Raw genomic sequence first — 14,422 nt, 5'->3', positions numbered from 1 at the left:
GCCACCATTACACCAGTGTTTCACTCACATTGGTAAAGGCTTACTGACAGCAAGAGAACATCTCATTTTCTGTCAAGTGAGAGCATTTTAAATCCGACGCAAGCTCATTGAATTTATGTTTTGAATGAATTAACATTTGCATAGTATCACTACGTGTATTGTTAATCCACTTATTTGCTTCACCCATTAATTGTTAGGTTTTGTTTCATTCCATCGTAAAGCCGGAGAAAAATTTAAATGATAACTCTGTATCATAATTCTACTTTTCTTCAAGAGGGGACGTCTTTTATAAATCATGGCATGTATCGGATGAAAAACAAACGTCATGTGTTTAAAAACAGTCCCATAGAATGAATTGATTTTGTAGCTAACATATTACAGAAAACTAACACTTAAATTAATTTGAGTTTGTCGAAGTTGCATGTAAACCTAACTGTATGCTGTGTTTAAGCACATGCTTCACATTGTGTGTAGGACGACTGCAGTGTTCTGTTTGTAGGAGAGAATAAAAGAGGAACTGAGGGGACAATCGTTTAGTCTGACTTCAATAAGCTATCACCAAAATTTGCAACATTTAATCATCTTCCTGAGATTGTGACTCTGAAAAAAGTGGTGAAATGACTTCTTCATGTCTGAAAACAAAACTGATGTTTCCAAAAACTGCTCGGCATTGACCATGTCATTAGCTCAGGCAGTTCTAGCTTTGTAAATAGCCACACGTACATTTTAAATTTGCATTTATTCATCTCTTTTAAAGAGTTTGCTTGTTTACTTTTCAGAAAGAAAAGAAACTTGCCAGCATGTTTCAAGTAAGCATGTATACATATATAGTAGTAACTAAAATCAGGGAGATGGAGAAAATAGATCTCAAAATATGAAGATCTTGGATATGCTTGATGCACATTTCATTAAATAGGAAATACATTTCAACAAGTACTACATTATATGCCGAAGTAAATGATGGAGACATTGGAAGTGAATTTTTTTTTAATTTATAACAAAGAAAAAAATCAATACATTTTCCAAAATGTATTTATTCACAAGTGTTGAAAAATAATTTAAAAGAATAAGAATAATAAATTATCAGTTGGTTTGTGTTTTCCACAGCAGTGCAATAGAACAAATATCAACAAAAGAACATTCATCCATGCTATAATTTGTTTTGTTTTTCTGAGTAAAGTCCTAGTATAAATACATTGTGCAAGAAATTTCCTGAATGCACACAATTAAACGTCAAGTTGTCAAGATGCTTTGTAAAAACACATTATAATCGCAGCAGTTACTCTGTTTGCCTCTCCTTACTGTTTTTTTGTTTGAGATAAAAGCAGTCGGAAATGCTTAAAAATCATTGTGCATTATTAAACCGTATTGAATTACTAAACATCCTGCAGTAAAAAAGGGTGATTTGATAATTACAATGTAATTAAGATCTATCATTCAGCTCAAAAAATGTGATAAAGTTTCACACATCTCAGCAGTTGTGAATCTATTGAAATTCAAATGAGGGATCTCAGTGGCAGTTGTACGACGAATCATGTGAACTGAGGCTGAAGGCATAACTGACAATGACAGCAGAGAAGAGGAAGCTGACCCCTCGCAGCTGTCAAACAACCAACAGTGTCACTTCCTGTGTGCAGAGTTGAGAAAAATAGAGAGAAAACAGAGGAAATTCACTTCACATGCAGCAGTCATGGAGCCACAGCAGATCAGAGAGGGCTACTTGGTGAAAAAGGTATGTGTTACCACTGAGACTATTACAAACACAAATTATTTAATATTTCTGCTTAAATCCGGCCGAAAAATGTGGTTAACCTTGAACCAATTATTAACATATGACACACACTTCTCTTAACTTTATCCATATCAGGTTTAGGAGATATTGTTGCATTAGAGAAAGGAAAATATTTCAAACAGAAACAAGTCATGAATACATGACTAAAGTACTTGTGACTAGTGACTAGACTTCTCCTTTTTTATGCAAATAGCTGCGGTATGGAGCTAGCGTCGTGCCAGAATATGCCGGTAGTGAAAAAACTGAACAAAAACAAAACAAAACTATATATATATATATATATATATATATATATATATATATATATATATATATATATATATATATATATATATATATCAGACTGTAATGAAGCTCCACATGCAAACAATCAGTGCACACATTGTTTGTGAACAAAACAGAAAGGGACACGTCTGTTGTCCCTTGTTTCGGAATTGCCACCAGCGAGGTCTGTCTAACATCTCGAAGGTCTGATATCCCTGCTGCAAGTCAATGTAAGCTGCACCTGGTCAGACCAACATGACCAACCAGTGTTTCAGTCATTCTTGTTGTCCTTTACAAACTCCATCTGTGCTTCACAAGCTCCATTGCTTGTGCTTTACGATATCTTGTACAAAGCTACCAAAGGGTTGTACTTATACCACACATTATCTCACATTACTGACCCTTCCATCCCACATCCTGACGCCATTTGTGGCAGACACCACAAGGCTCAATGTGGTTGTCTCCTATCTCCCCTTGTCTCGCATCCGGCTCATTGCAGGGTACGCTACTCAACACATGGAAAGTAGTGTGGGTCGTGCTCGCCGAAGACGGAGTGGAGTTCTACAAAAAGAAAACTGACCAATCTCCTAAAGGGATGATCCCTCTGAAGGGGGCCACACTTATCAGTCCATGTCAGGACTTTGGCAAGCGAACGGTGAGTGACTTGAACCTTGAAGGTCCTTGTCAAATTGAACAGAGTGTAATGAGGTTAAAATTCACTGATTGTATTCAGCAAGTGTTCAAGGTCACCACGGAGAAGAAACAGGATCATTTCTTTCAAGCGTCGCACGTGGAAGAGAGAGAGGTTTGGGTCAAGGACATCAAGAGAACTATCACCTGTCTGGGCGCAGGGAAAAAGTTTGCGAGAAGGTCAACAAGAAGATCCATCCGTCTTCCTGACACCATCAACCTGACGTATGAATCAATGTCGTGTTGGCGTGAATAATAGTGTGCCATCTAATGCTAGTCGCATCCTCTCAGGGAGCTGTACTCACTCATGAGAGACCAGGATGACGGCATTAAAGAACTAAAACTGGAGCAAGAGAACCATGTCTTCAACTATTGCTTCACCGGTACATCTCTTTCGGATTTTTCTTAGCTATCGTTCTATCTGAAATGGTCTTGCTTTTCAGGCGCAACAGTGGTGGAGTGGCTCATATCCAAAGAGAAAGCAAGGAACACAGTCGAGGCCCTGATGTTGGCAACTGGACTGATGAATGAGGGGTACCTCCTGCCGGCAGCTGACCTGTCCAAAGAAGCAGCGGAGAGTGGAGACAAATCCGTCTTCCTCGATCAGACAGATGCCTTCTACTACTTTGTAAGTCATGTGGAAACAATTATCGAGCTAGAGAAAAGCAAGGTTTCATTGCTTATGTGTCTTAAATAAAAACAGAAAAAAATGACATATGTTTTTATATACTGTTTAGGGGGACCATGCAAAGACAAATGTATATTCAAAGAGGCAAGAAACAACATAAGATGAAGAAATAATTCAAACAATCTCCGGGCGAAAAATAAAAATAAATAAATAGTTACAAATAGATAAATCAATTAATATGTTTACTTGTTTAATTATTTAAAGCTTCTGATGTAAGTAAACTGAAATAAAAATATGGATAAACATGTTTTCTGTTTGGCGCTCACTTAATGAGGACCTGATAAATACTGGCAGTGGCTGTTATTGTGATTCAAATTGAACGGGTCTTGAAGGTCTGTCTAGTGTCTCCTTATTTGAGAAAATGTGTCCTTCTAGATAAGACTCTTTGTTGCACAAGAGGTTGGGATGACGCATGTGATGCAATGTTTGATATTGTGTGCTGAAGTGAGAGCTTCCACAGGAATGTTGCATCACACCCACCATGCAGGATGTAGCAAGATTCTCTGCTGGCAAATGTCAGCAGGGTGACAGATCTGCTAGACGAAGAGTGCCGACTTGAAAAAAAAAAAAAAGATCTTAATGACTGAAGGTAGCGCTGTTTGTCTCTAGGCAGACAGCGGTTTCTTCTGTGAAGGCTACTCCAGCGACGAAGACGTTCTCATCAAGGAAGAATTTAGAGGGAACATCGTGAAGCAAGGCTGTTTGCTCAAGCAGGTGATCGCCATCTCGCTGTCATCTAGTCAGCAACACTATGACATAAAGTAACCTTCTAGTGGCGAAATGGTTGAATATCTCAAAGTTAGTCTTCATGAACATACCTTGTTATATTCTCAGGGCCACCGAATAAAAAACTGGAAAGTCAGGAAGTTCATCTTAAGAGACGACCCTGCTTTTATGCATTACTACGATCCAACAAAGGTAGAGTCTGAAATCATCGTCCACAGTGGTTTTCATGTGACCTTTCAATATCTGGTCTTGCACAAGGACGAAGACCCTTTGGGATCCATCCATCTGCGTGGCTCGGTCATTACAGCGGTCGACTTTGTTCCTGATGGTGAGTGATGTTACTGCTCACGATCAGTTGCCTCCTTTAACTTCCAATGCTCTCTTTCAGCCAAAAGATACGACATTGAGGGAAACCTCTTTGAAATTATCACCTCAGATGATACCCACTATTTCCTGCAAGCAGCAACTGCAGAGGAGCGGAAAGAATGGATCCAAGCCATGCAGGACGTCTCCAAATCTGGAAAATAACGAATAGCGAATAATCCCCATCGACAATGTTGAAGATTTACTGATGAAAATTTGGACCCAATTTATTGGAGGATGTACTTTCTTTGGTAATTTTGAGGCAATGTTGACACTGCAGTAACTTGTAGTGCTAGCTTTCTGGCCGCCCAAACCTACCCCAAAAATATAGCCGTGTATTGTGTTTATAGTCATCCACCTGTGTTGTTTTGTATCGGTATGGCCAAAGGTAAATGCAAATTCACATTCCTGCTTGTGACGCTCAGCTCTGGATTATATCCTGACCTGCAACGATGATGAAAATCAAATAAATATATTCATTAATTTGAGGCAGATTCCAATGATGAAAACAGTCAACAGTACCTGGTCAACAAAAGGAGTTGTCAGAAGTGGGATTCAACCCCACACCTCCAGGAGAGACTGCGACCTGAACGCCGCGCCTTAGACCACTCGGCCATCCTGACTAATAATAGCCTCTTCTTGTGACCCCTCCCTCTTTTCTGCCAGCATGTGTGAGCTAAAAAGTTATAAAAATGCCCATCATCATAGCCCATGATAATGACCGAGGCTGCGGAACTGAAGTTGCATATTACGGCCAGATTAATGAAGAATGGACGGTTACAGATTGGAGGAAGAGTTTACTAAAAATTAGTGTTGCCCTGCTTCTCCATCGCTTCTTGGTTGCCAGCATTGTGTTTGCAGAAGCGGGGGTTGCTCTGCAGGTTTAAAAAATATCCAGGCGGAACACTGGAATCACATGTTAGTATATTGCAGTAGAGCCTTATATTTTGTCCATATGAACGCAACACCACATTTCGTCTCATCTAAACTTGTAGTTGTGTCACATCGTGAATGGTATCATAGTCATTGGAGTGTTGGAATAGCAATTGGTGTTCGATCGAAACAGTCACCAGTACGTTTCAGCTTTATCAATGTCTTTAATGGTTCTAGTTGTCAAGTTAAGGTGCCCTTACGGTTTATGTAGCTAACGTTTTGTTGCATACCACTGACGAAATTCAGTGTTTGCATTTTTTTTTTCAGCTGTGTCGTGTGACATCAGTAAATATCATGTATGAAGTAAAGCTGTCGGGTTAAGGTGTCGTTACGTTTTACACCGCGGTCAAGCCTGCACCCAGCCGGGTCCCAGAATTCAATCTTGCGCGTATATACTGGTAGTTACGGTAAAGCCATCTCCATCAGTGTCCTCATAGAAAACTTCAAAATAAAGGCACTTAGATGGATTTTAAAGTACTGCTCTTCCATAAGACATTGATATTTGATATTTACTTAATATTTCAGAGCCACCAAATAAAGAACTGGAGGTACATTCAATATTTTTGTTTCCTTATTTGTGACAATACAAAATGGCTGACATAAGTAAATGAAAGCATTTTAATCAATGAATGTTTGAGAATACTTGCTCTTTTTTGGTAATATTTGAATTCTGTTTTGACCATAAAATGTACGATACCTGGTGTCATTGGTTACTGAAGTCTGACCCCACACTGACTATTAATATTCTGTTGAATATTTATATTTCACATGCAAATGACTAGAAGAAGAATGTTTATCAATCACCATATTATTTTGTAATGTAACGATTTTGTAACGATTTGAAACACATTTGTTTCAAATTTAAAAAATTCAAACGACTGGATGATCTCGTGATCCAATATCAGACAGCACATACTGGCCAGCTGAGGGAATATGAGCACAGCAAAAAAAAGTTCTTCAAAGAAAGGTTCATTGCTTATTGAATTCTCTGCAATAAAAAGAAAATTATTTGAAAGCTTAGTATTTCTTGTTTTTGTATGAAGAAGGCTCCTGTGACCAGCATAATACTAAAAGAAACTCATCACAATGATTTGTCTGTCTGTGTTTTCTAGAAATTCCGAGTGACTGTTGAGAAATGGAAGAAGACTGATAAGAAAAAGAGCAGGACACATGTAAGCCAGCGCTCCAAGTGACACTCTGCTAAGGTGCATGTTGCATGTATTAAAAAGTCACTTTGAAAGAAACCACAAGACAGTTCTTAAAATGCAGTAATGCCAATGTTGTATTGACTTTTCAGTAACTGTACAGTTTCTTTTCATAATGTTTGGGATCATGCTTGTGTCATTCTTCCTCGAAATCTCACGCTTTATGTCCACTACACAATGAAGATCTCATCATTAAGCCCAACAATGAATGATGAATCAAGCTTTATATTGGCATTATATTAACGCCAAATGTCAAATAAAATCATTTCTCTTCATGTGTCGTGAATAGCTTGCTTCTCTCTGGATGAAGAAAGAAACAGAGCTGTTGGTGTCTTTGGTATCCACCCAAACAAAAGGGAATAAGATAATTCTGCATCACGGTGACTGTTTGACGCTCCAGTGGCTAACAGGGCAGGTAAAATCAATTGTCATGATTGTTAGGTTGGATCCACAACACAGTTTGTTGGTGTGTTCTCACCCCTTCTGACACACAGTAATGACAATGTGTTCCTCTTCATGTGAGATGTAATTTCCCAGCCACAACAAACCTTATGAATGTACAGGAATATTGCTATTATTAAGTGTTTTGTCATTAAAAACAGGTCAATTTGGACAACTGCATATCAAAGGGTTTTTATTCTGAAAGTACACGATAGAATGCCATAAAACCTTCTGTGTCTTTATCAGGTCCTCGACTGTAAGTGTATATGAGTTTGATTGCAGCCAAATATATTTGCTAAAGGACGGAATTGTACTTTAAAATCCATCTAAGTGCCTTTATTTTGAAGTTTTCCAAGAGGAAGCTGCTGGAGACGGCTTTACCGTAACTACCAGCATATATGCGCAAGACTGAATTCAGGCACCTGGGTGCCCTGCTTGACCGCGGACATTTACCATGACAGAACTTTCTATCGTCATTTAGCCTAATGAAGCTAATACTGTGGTGGGCGAGTTACTCATATGACATCCTTGAATTTATCTAATAATTTATTCCTTTATTGTTTTACTTAGCAACTGGGTCTTCCCCGGGGTCTCCTCCCAGTAGGACATGGCAGGGTGCGCCCAGCCACCCTGCGGAGGAAACTCATCTTAGCCATATCCGCGATCTCATCCTTTCGGTCATGACCCAAAGCTCGTGACCATAGGTGAGGGTGGGAACGTAGATCGATCAGTAAATCGAGAGCTTCGTCTTGTGACTCAGCTCAGCTCCCTCTTCACCACGACGGTCCGATACAGCGACCGCATCACTGCTGCCGCTGCATCAACCCCTCTATCAATCTCATGCTCCCCTTTTCCCTCACTCGAGAACAAGACCCCGAGATACTTAAACTCCACCACTTGAGGCAAGAACTCTCCACCGACCCGGAGAGAGCAAACCACCTTATTCCAGTCGAGAACCATGGCTTCAGACTTGGAGGTGCTGATCCTTATCCCGGCCGCTTCACACTCGGCTGCAAACTGCCCCAGTGCATGCTGAATGTCGTTCCCGAACTGGATCCCCTCCGACCTGCGCCTAGAAATTCTGTCCATAAAAGTAATGAACAGAACCGGTGACAAAGGGCAGCCCTGGCGGAGACCAACATGCACCGGGAACAAGTCTGATTTACTGCCAGCAATGCGAACCATGCTCCTGCTCCGGTCATACAGGGACCGGACAGCCCGTAGTAGAGGGCCCTGACCCCATATTCCCGGAGCACCCCCGGCAGGACACCACGAGGGACATGGTTGGACGCCTTCTCCAAATCCATAAAGCACATGTGGACTGGTTGGGCGAACTCCCATTAACCCTCGAGCACCTGATGGAGGGTATCTAGCTGGTCCAGTGTTCCGCGACCGGGCCGAAAACCACACTGTTCCTCCAGAATCCGAGGTTTGACTATTGGTCGAAGTCTCCTCTCTAGTACCCTGGAATAGACCTTTCCAGTGAGGCTGAGGAGTGTGATCCCCCTGTAGTTGTAACACACCCTCCACCACCCTGGTATGCCAATCCAGAGGCACTGTCCCCAACTGGCACGCAATGTTGCAAAGACGTGTCAGCCACGACAGCCCTACAACATCCAGGGATTTTAGATACTCAGGACGGATCTCATCCACCCCCAGGGCCTTACCACCGAGGACGTTGGAGTCCTCAGCCCCCACTTCCTCAATGGAAGACGTGACAGCGGGATTGAGGAGACCTTCAAAGTAATTTTTTCCACCGCCCGACAACATCACCAGCCGAGGTCAGCAGTCTCCCCTCTGCACTGTACACAGTGCTGGTGAAGCACTGCTTCTCCCTTCTGAGGTGGATGGACAGTTTGCCAGAATTTCTTTGAGGCCGACCAATAGTCCTCCTCCATGGCCTCTCCGAACTCCTCCCAGATCTGAGTTTTTGCCTCCACGACTGCACGGGAAGCGGTATGATTGGCCAGCCGGCACACGTCAGCTGCCTCAGGAGTCCCACAGGCCAACAAGACGCGGTAGGACTCCTCATTCTGACGGCATCCCTTACTTTCGGTGTCCACCACCGGGTTTGGGGATTGCCGCCACGACAGGTACCGGGGACCTTGCGGCCGCAACTACGCACAGCCGCACTGACAATGGAGGAGGAGGACATGGACCACTCAGACTCCATGTCGCTTGCCTCCCTTGGGATCTGGCAGAGACTCTCCCGGAGGTGGGAGTTAAAGACTCCACTGACAGAGGGTTCTCAGCAGACCCTCACAATATGTTTGGGCCTGCCTGGTCTGACCGGCTTCCTCCCCTGCCAGCGGATCACACTCACCACTAGGTGGTGATCAGTTGACAGCTCTGCCCCTCTCTTCACCTGAGTGTCCGAGACGCGCGGCCGAAGGTCAGATGACACGACCATAAAGTCAATCTTAGACCTCCGGCCCAGGGTGTCCTGGTGCCATGTGCACTTATTTTTTTTAGGTTAGGTAGCTTTATTGTCAAATATGCTACAGTACAAGACATATAGCATGGATGAAATATCTGTTCTCTCAGACCTGGGCGGCATGGTATAAAAATCAAAAGGCAGGAACAAATAAAATAATTGATAAATAGACACAGCAGGATACATGGCAACAAAATCATCATCACATCAGTCCATCAGCCACTGGGGGGAGCACCTAGCTCATGACAGCATGAGCAGCATGGCAACATCCTCTACCCTAAACCCTCGCATTGGCTAAGGAAAAACCCTACCGGGAGGAAAACAGAGAAACCTCAGAGCGTCAGAGGAGGGGTCCCCCACCCAGGACGGGCAGACGTGCAATGGATCGAGCCAAAAGTGCATGGTGCAGAGCCGGGGGCAGAGCAGGAAGAGAGTTCAGCATCATGACAGCCTGGTGGACGAAGCTGTCTTTCCGTCTGCTAGTTTGTGCACGGTGACTCGGCAACCTTTGTCCTGATGGCAGCAGAGTGAAGAGGCTGTGTGACAAGTGGGTGGGGTCTCCTTTGATCCTCAGGGCTCTCCGAGTGAGGCGAGTCTTGCAGATGTCCAGGAGGGATGGAAGAGGGACCCCGATGATCTTCTCAGCAGTCCTCACCACACGCTGCACGGTCTTGCGGCAGGCGAAGGTACATGAGACGAACCACACTGTGATGCAGCTGGTCAGAACGCTCTCGATCGTGCTTCTGCAGAAGGTGCACATGATGGGGGACGGAACTCCGGCTCCCTTCAGCTTCCGCAGGAAGTACAGGCGCTGCTGGGCTTTCTTGGCCAGTGCTGTTGGTGTTCCAGGTCAGGTCCACTGCGGCACCAGCGATGAGAAGCCGGAGATGCAGGACTGGTCGTCTCCTGAAGTCCACCACGATCTCCTTGGTCTTCTCCACGTTCAGGCGAAGGTTGTTGTCATCGCATCACTGGACCAGGCGGCTCACTTCACTCCGGAGGTTGGACTTGTCGTCGTTCTTGATGAGGCCCACCACAGTCGTGTCATCTGCAAACTTGATGAAGAGGTTTGTGTTAGACACAGGTGCACAATCATACGTTAGCAGAGTGAATAGGAGAGGACTCAGAACACATCCCTGAGGAGCTCCAGTGTTTCATCGTGATGGACCCGGTGGTGCTCCTGCCAACCCAAACCACCTGTGTAAGTGGTTTGGGTTGGCAGAAGTACCCCTCCCAGTGACTCCAAGAAGGCCGGGTAGTCTACACTGCTGTTCGGCCCGTAAGCCGCGACCGCCGTGAGACACCTGTCCCCTGCCCGAAGCCGTAGGGACGCGACCCTCTCGTTCACCGGGGTAAACCCCAACACGAAGCTGCAGAGCTGCAGGGCTATGAGCAAGCCTACGCCAGCCCGCCGCCTCTCCCCACGGACAACTCCGCAAAAGTAGAGAGCCCAGCCTCTCTCAAGGAGTTGGGTTCCAGAGCCCAGGCTGCGCGTGGAGGAGAACCCGACTATATCTAGCCGGTACCTCTCAACCTCCCGCACAAGCTCGAGCTCTTTCCCCCGCAGCGAAGTGTCATTCCATGTTCCGAAAGCCAGAAAATGTCCACACGAACCAGGCTGTCCCCCGCCCCTGACTGCCACCTAGCCCTCTTTGCACCCGACCCCTCTGCAGGTGGTGGGTCCGCAGGAGGGACGGCCCATGTTGTGTTTTCGGGTTAGGCCCTGCCGGGCCCCATGGGCAGAGACCCGACCACCAGGTACTCGCATTCGAGCCCCAACCCCAGGCCTGGCTCCAGGGTGGGGCCCCGGCTGTGCCATGGAGGGCGACATCACAGTCCTTGTTAGTATCATTTTCATGAGGGCTTCTGAACTGCTCCTCGTCTGACCCATCACCTAGGACCTGTTTGCCATGGGAGACCCTACCAGGGACATAACGCCCCCGACAACATAACTCCTAGGATCATTCAAGGTACCCAAACTTCTCCACCACGGTAAGGTTGCAGTTTCAGAGGGAGTCATTACGGAGAACGCCATTAATTAAGTTTAATAAGTTTAATTAATAAGTTCGAGAGGGTCAACTTCAGTCCCCCCCAGACCACAGTACATCACCACCATCACACCTCTGGCTGCCCCCTCACTTCGTCCCACCTGCCCCACTCATAGTGCACAAAGAGGAGGTGTGCTGGCTGTTCTTAGAAAGAAGATCAGGTGATCATGACCATGGGTGGATGGCGAAGATGCTATTTAAGATGGGAGCCAAGGGCAAACCAGAACTTAAGGACAACATGAAGCCATGGTGCCACCTCACTCAGCCGAGTCATATCTATCACCAGGTGCCTTCACCAGACTGCTTTTTTGCCCACTCGCTGCTTGTTTGGATGCCTTATAAGCTGGATGCCTTATAAATGGGGAAGAACAATTTGTACATTATCAGTGAATATGTATACATTGGTTCATAATGCTGAGACAAAAAAAGGTGATTTCTTGTCTTTTAGAACATAATAGACGATGTGTTTATAGGCAATCCACTCCACTAATTTTTTTTCCTTGTCTCAGGTGAGCTCATAGGGATGCAATATTTGTTCAGGCAGACTGGACGGGCACTGCAGGACATGAATCCAGACTCTGAAGAGACTTCCCAGTTGGTCCAGGAGCATGGCGTGGTGGCTGGTGAAGAGGAAGATGAGGGTTTTTCTGTCCTCACAGATGACCCCACAGTACTAGATCTGGTGGTTCAACAGGCTTCAGCCTACACTGACACTGGCACCACCTCCTCCATGCCGGCTCCTGGAACTAGTGCCAGTTAATACACATTTTTCAGTCATCTGCAACAATCATTAGTTTCAATAAAGGCTATGCATTGCTATTTTCTGACAAACAAAATGACAAACATTTGTATATGCTGTAGATTCCCAGAATGTGCCTGGATACGAGCACGTGGACAAACTTGCCAAGTACCTGGTCGGGCTCCGGGATCAGAGTTCTCTATGTCTCAGTAATCTGCAGGTGAGCCAAATAATAGTTGAGGAGAGCCTGGACACTCGAGACAAAGAGCGGATTAAATATGCAGCACTGCACCAGGAGAACATTTGGAGTAGATCCTTTAGGACCCCAAAGAGGCCCTCAAAACTGGTGTCGAGAGCACAACCCGCTGCATGTTCGGTGCACCTAACAACTGCTAGTTTATTTTTCGAAGACTTTGTATTCTCCACAAAAGCCCGAAAAAGAAAGGCAAATGTTGCTTGTGCTTTTAGCTCGGACCAGGACATAAGACAAAAAAAGTTCCTCCTCCTGGTCATAACATTTTGAAGGTAGCATAGAGCCTCGGGGATGGCCCCAATTGACTTGGTTCTATGCCTACCTTATGGTGAAAACGCCTGACTCGCAAGAGTGACCGATGGGGGTACATTCATTGCTGGCCTTAACCCGTTTATCAATAGCAAAGCCCTGCTAGAGGGTAAGCATGCTCAACCAGAAAGTGGTTACTGAACATAACACCCGTTCTATGAAGCGTGCAATGCCCTCTGACATTTTCCCATTCCATTCCCATTGACCCATTTCCGGATTCCCTCTTATAGTGGATGGGGCGGAGCCCTCTGCTGCTGGATTGGGCAGTGAGTTGATTCTTTTTACTCACTGGCTAAACAGAGGTTTGCCAATAGCCAAGCCCAGTCAGAGGGCATTGCACGCTTCTCAACGGGTGTTACGTTCTGTAACCCTGCTTTTTCATCTCAGCTTCACAGCTGGAACCTATCCTGTAATCCAACCTCACTGATTTCAACACCTTGGTTCCAGACAGTGTTGCCAGATGGTTATTTCGCGTGCACCGGTAAAGAGCTTTCTCTCGTGCATTTGTTCCGTGTTTGCTAACTTTTAGATTGTGCCTTATCTTGACTTTTATTCTGTTTCAGGATTTTCCCTGTTCCTGTGTGTTTTCCTCACACCATCCTCGGTTTCCCTCATTTCCTGTGTGTTGTTTTGAATAGCAGTTGGTGTTGAATTAAAACATACTGTCAGAAGTGGGATTCAAACCCACGCCTCCAGGGGAGACTGCGACCTGAACGCAGCGCCATAGACCGCTCGGCCATCCTGACTGACGATAACAGTCTTGTAGCGTGGAGGTGGACTGGGTCTGAGCTGCAATCACATGTTATATTGCAGTAGACCCTTATATACGTTATATGAATGCAACAACACATTTGGTCTCATCTAAACTTGTAGTTGTGAATGGTATTGTAGTCATAGCAATAGATGTTCCATCGAAACACATTAATTACTCGGCTGTCAAACTCAACTTACTCAAACTCGAACTGCTTTCACAAAATCTTTGTCTCGGAAACCAACATGTTTAAACCTAACATCCAGAAATGTACTGGCAGCTCCACATTGGTCAGTGATCATCAGTTGTGTGGCAAGGAGGCTGCCTTGACGTTCGCAGCTGCTCCAGCCCTGTGAATAGCTGACAGGAGCGGAATGACTTTGGAGACTGAAACATGCTTTTCAGAAGAAATGACCAGTGTCACTTCTTCAAATGGTTGGAGTGCATCAATTGTTTGCTTGATGAGGGACAATTCTCCCTCATTCAGGCACATTGTATTCCTCCCTAACAGACAGAGGGCAGTGGTCACAGCTTCATTCTGCTCATAGAGCCTCTCCAGCATGTAAAAAAAAACAAATTCCAGCGAGTATCTACTGACTGGACTAATTTGTGCTCTGCCACTTTCAACCGTTGTTGAATACCCCTGAGCTTTTGCATGGACTGTGTGCTGTGGTGAAAAACAGACACAATCGCACTGCACTGCTCCAGCATCACTTCTGGGACCATTTTTAAACTGTCCTTTACAATTAAATTGAGTTAATGCGCAGAACATGGATGATATCTCCA

At 44.8% G+C, this 14,422-nt stretch overlaps 1 protein-coding gene and 1 non-coding gene across 3 annotated transcripts; one reads left to right on the top strand and one right to left on the bottom strand.

Moving 5' to 3' along the window:
- Window positions 1-1,606: 1,606 nt before the first annotated feature.
- On the top strand, window positions 1,607-6,838 carry plek (pleckstrin). 2 transcript variants are annotated; one of them, XM_053875175.1, is made up of 9 exons: window positions 1,607-1,732; window positions 2,556-2,711; window positions 2,790-2,971; window positions 3,038-3,129; window positions 3,190-3,374; window positions 4,044-4,148; window positions 4,269-4,352; window positions 4,419-4,488; window positions 4,549-6,838. In XM_053875175.1, the coding sequence occupies exons 1-9, from the start codon at window positions 1,691-1,693 to the stop codon at window positions 4,686-4,688; spliced, it is 1,056 nt and encodes a 351-aa protein (XP_053731150.1). In that variant the 5' UTR covers window positions 1,607-1,690; the 3' UTR covers window positions 4,689-6,838. The 2 variants fall into 2 exon arrangements, with proteins under 2 accessions (XP_053731150.1, XP_053731149.1); XM_053875174.1 differs by having other exon boundaries at window positions 1,654-1,732; window positions 2,493-2,711.
- Window positions 6,839-13,548: 6,710 nt separating this feature from the next.
- Window positions 13,549-13,631, bottom strand: trnal-cag (transfer RNA leucine (anticodon CAG)). Its single transcript has one exon. It is a non-coding gene; the product is annotated as a tRNA-Leu (tRNA).
- Between the last annotated feature and the right edge of the window lie 791 nt (window positions 13,632-14,422).

The sequence above is a fragment of the Synchiropus splendidus genome, chromosome 9, assembly GCF_027744825.2.
Source record: "Synchiropus splendidus isolate RoL2022-P1 chromosome 9, RoL_Sspl_1.0, whole genome shotgun sequence".
Taxonomy (NCBI): Eukaryota; Metazoa; Chordata; class Actinopteri; order Syngnathiformes; family Callionymidae; genus Synchiropus; species Synchiropus splendidus.
This window is presented reverse-complemented; position numbering and strand designations above follow the sequence as displayed.

Excerpts from the sequence above, each read along its gene's own strand:
- plek (XM_053875174.1), top strand. The coding sequence starts at position 1,691 with ATGGAGCCACAGCAGATCAGAGAGGGCTACTTGGTGAAAAAG. Across the intron at positions 3,130-3,189 it reads CTTCAACTATTGCTTCACCG|GCGCAACAGTGGTGGAGTGG; the intron begins GTACATCTCTTT and ends CTTGCTTTTCAG. Across the intron at positions 4,149-4,268 it reads AAGGCTGTTTGCTCAAGCAG|GGCCACCGAATAAAAAACTG; the intron begins GTGATCGCCATC and ends TTATATTCTCAG.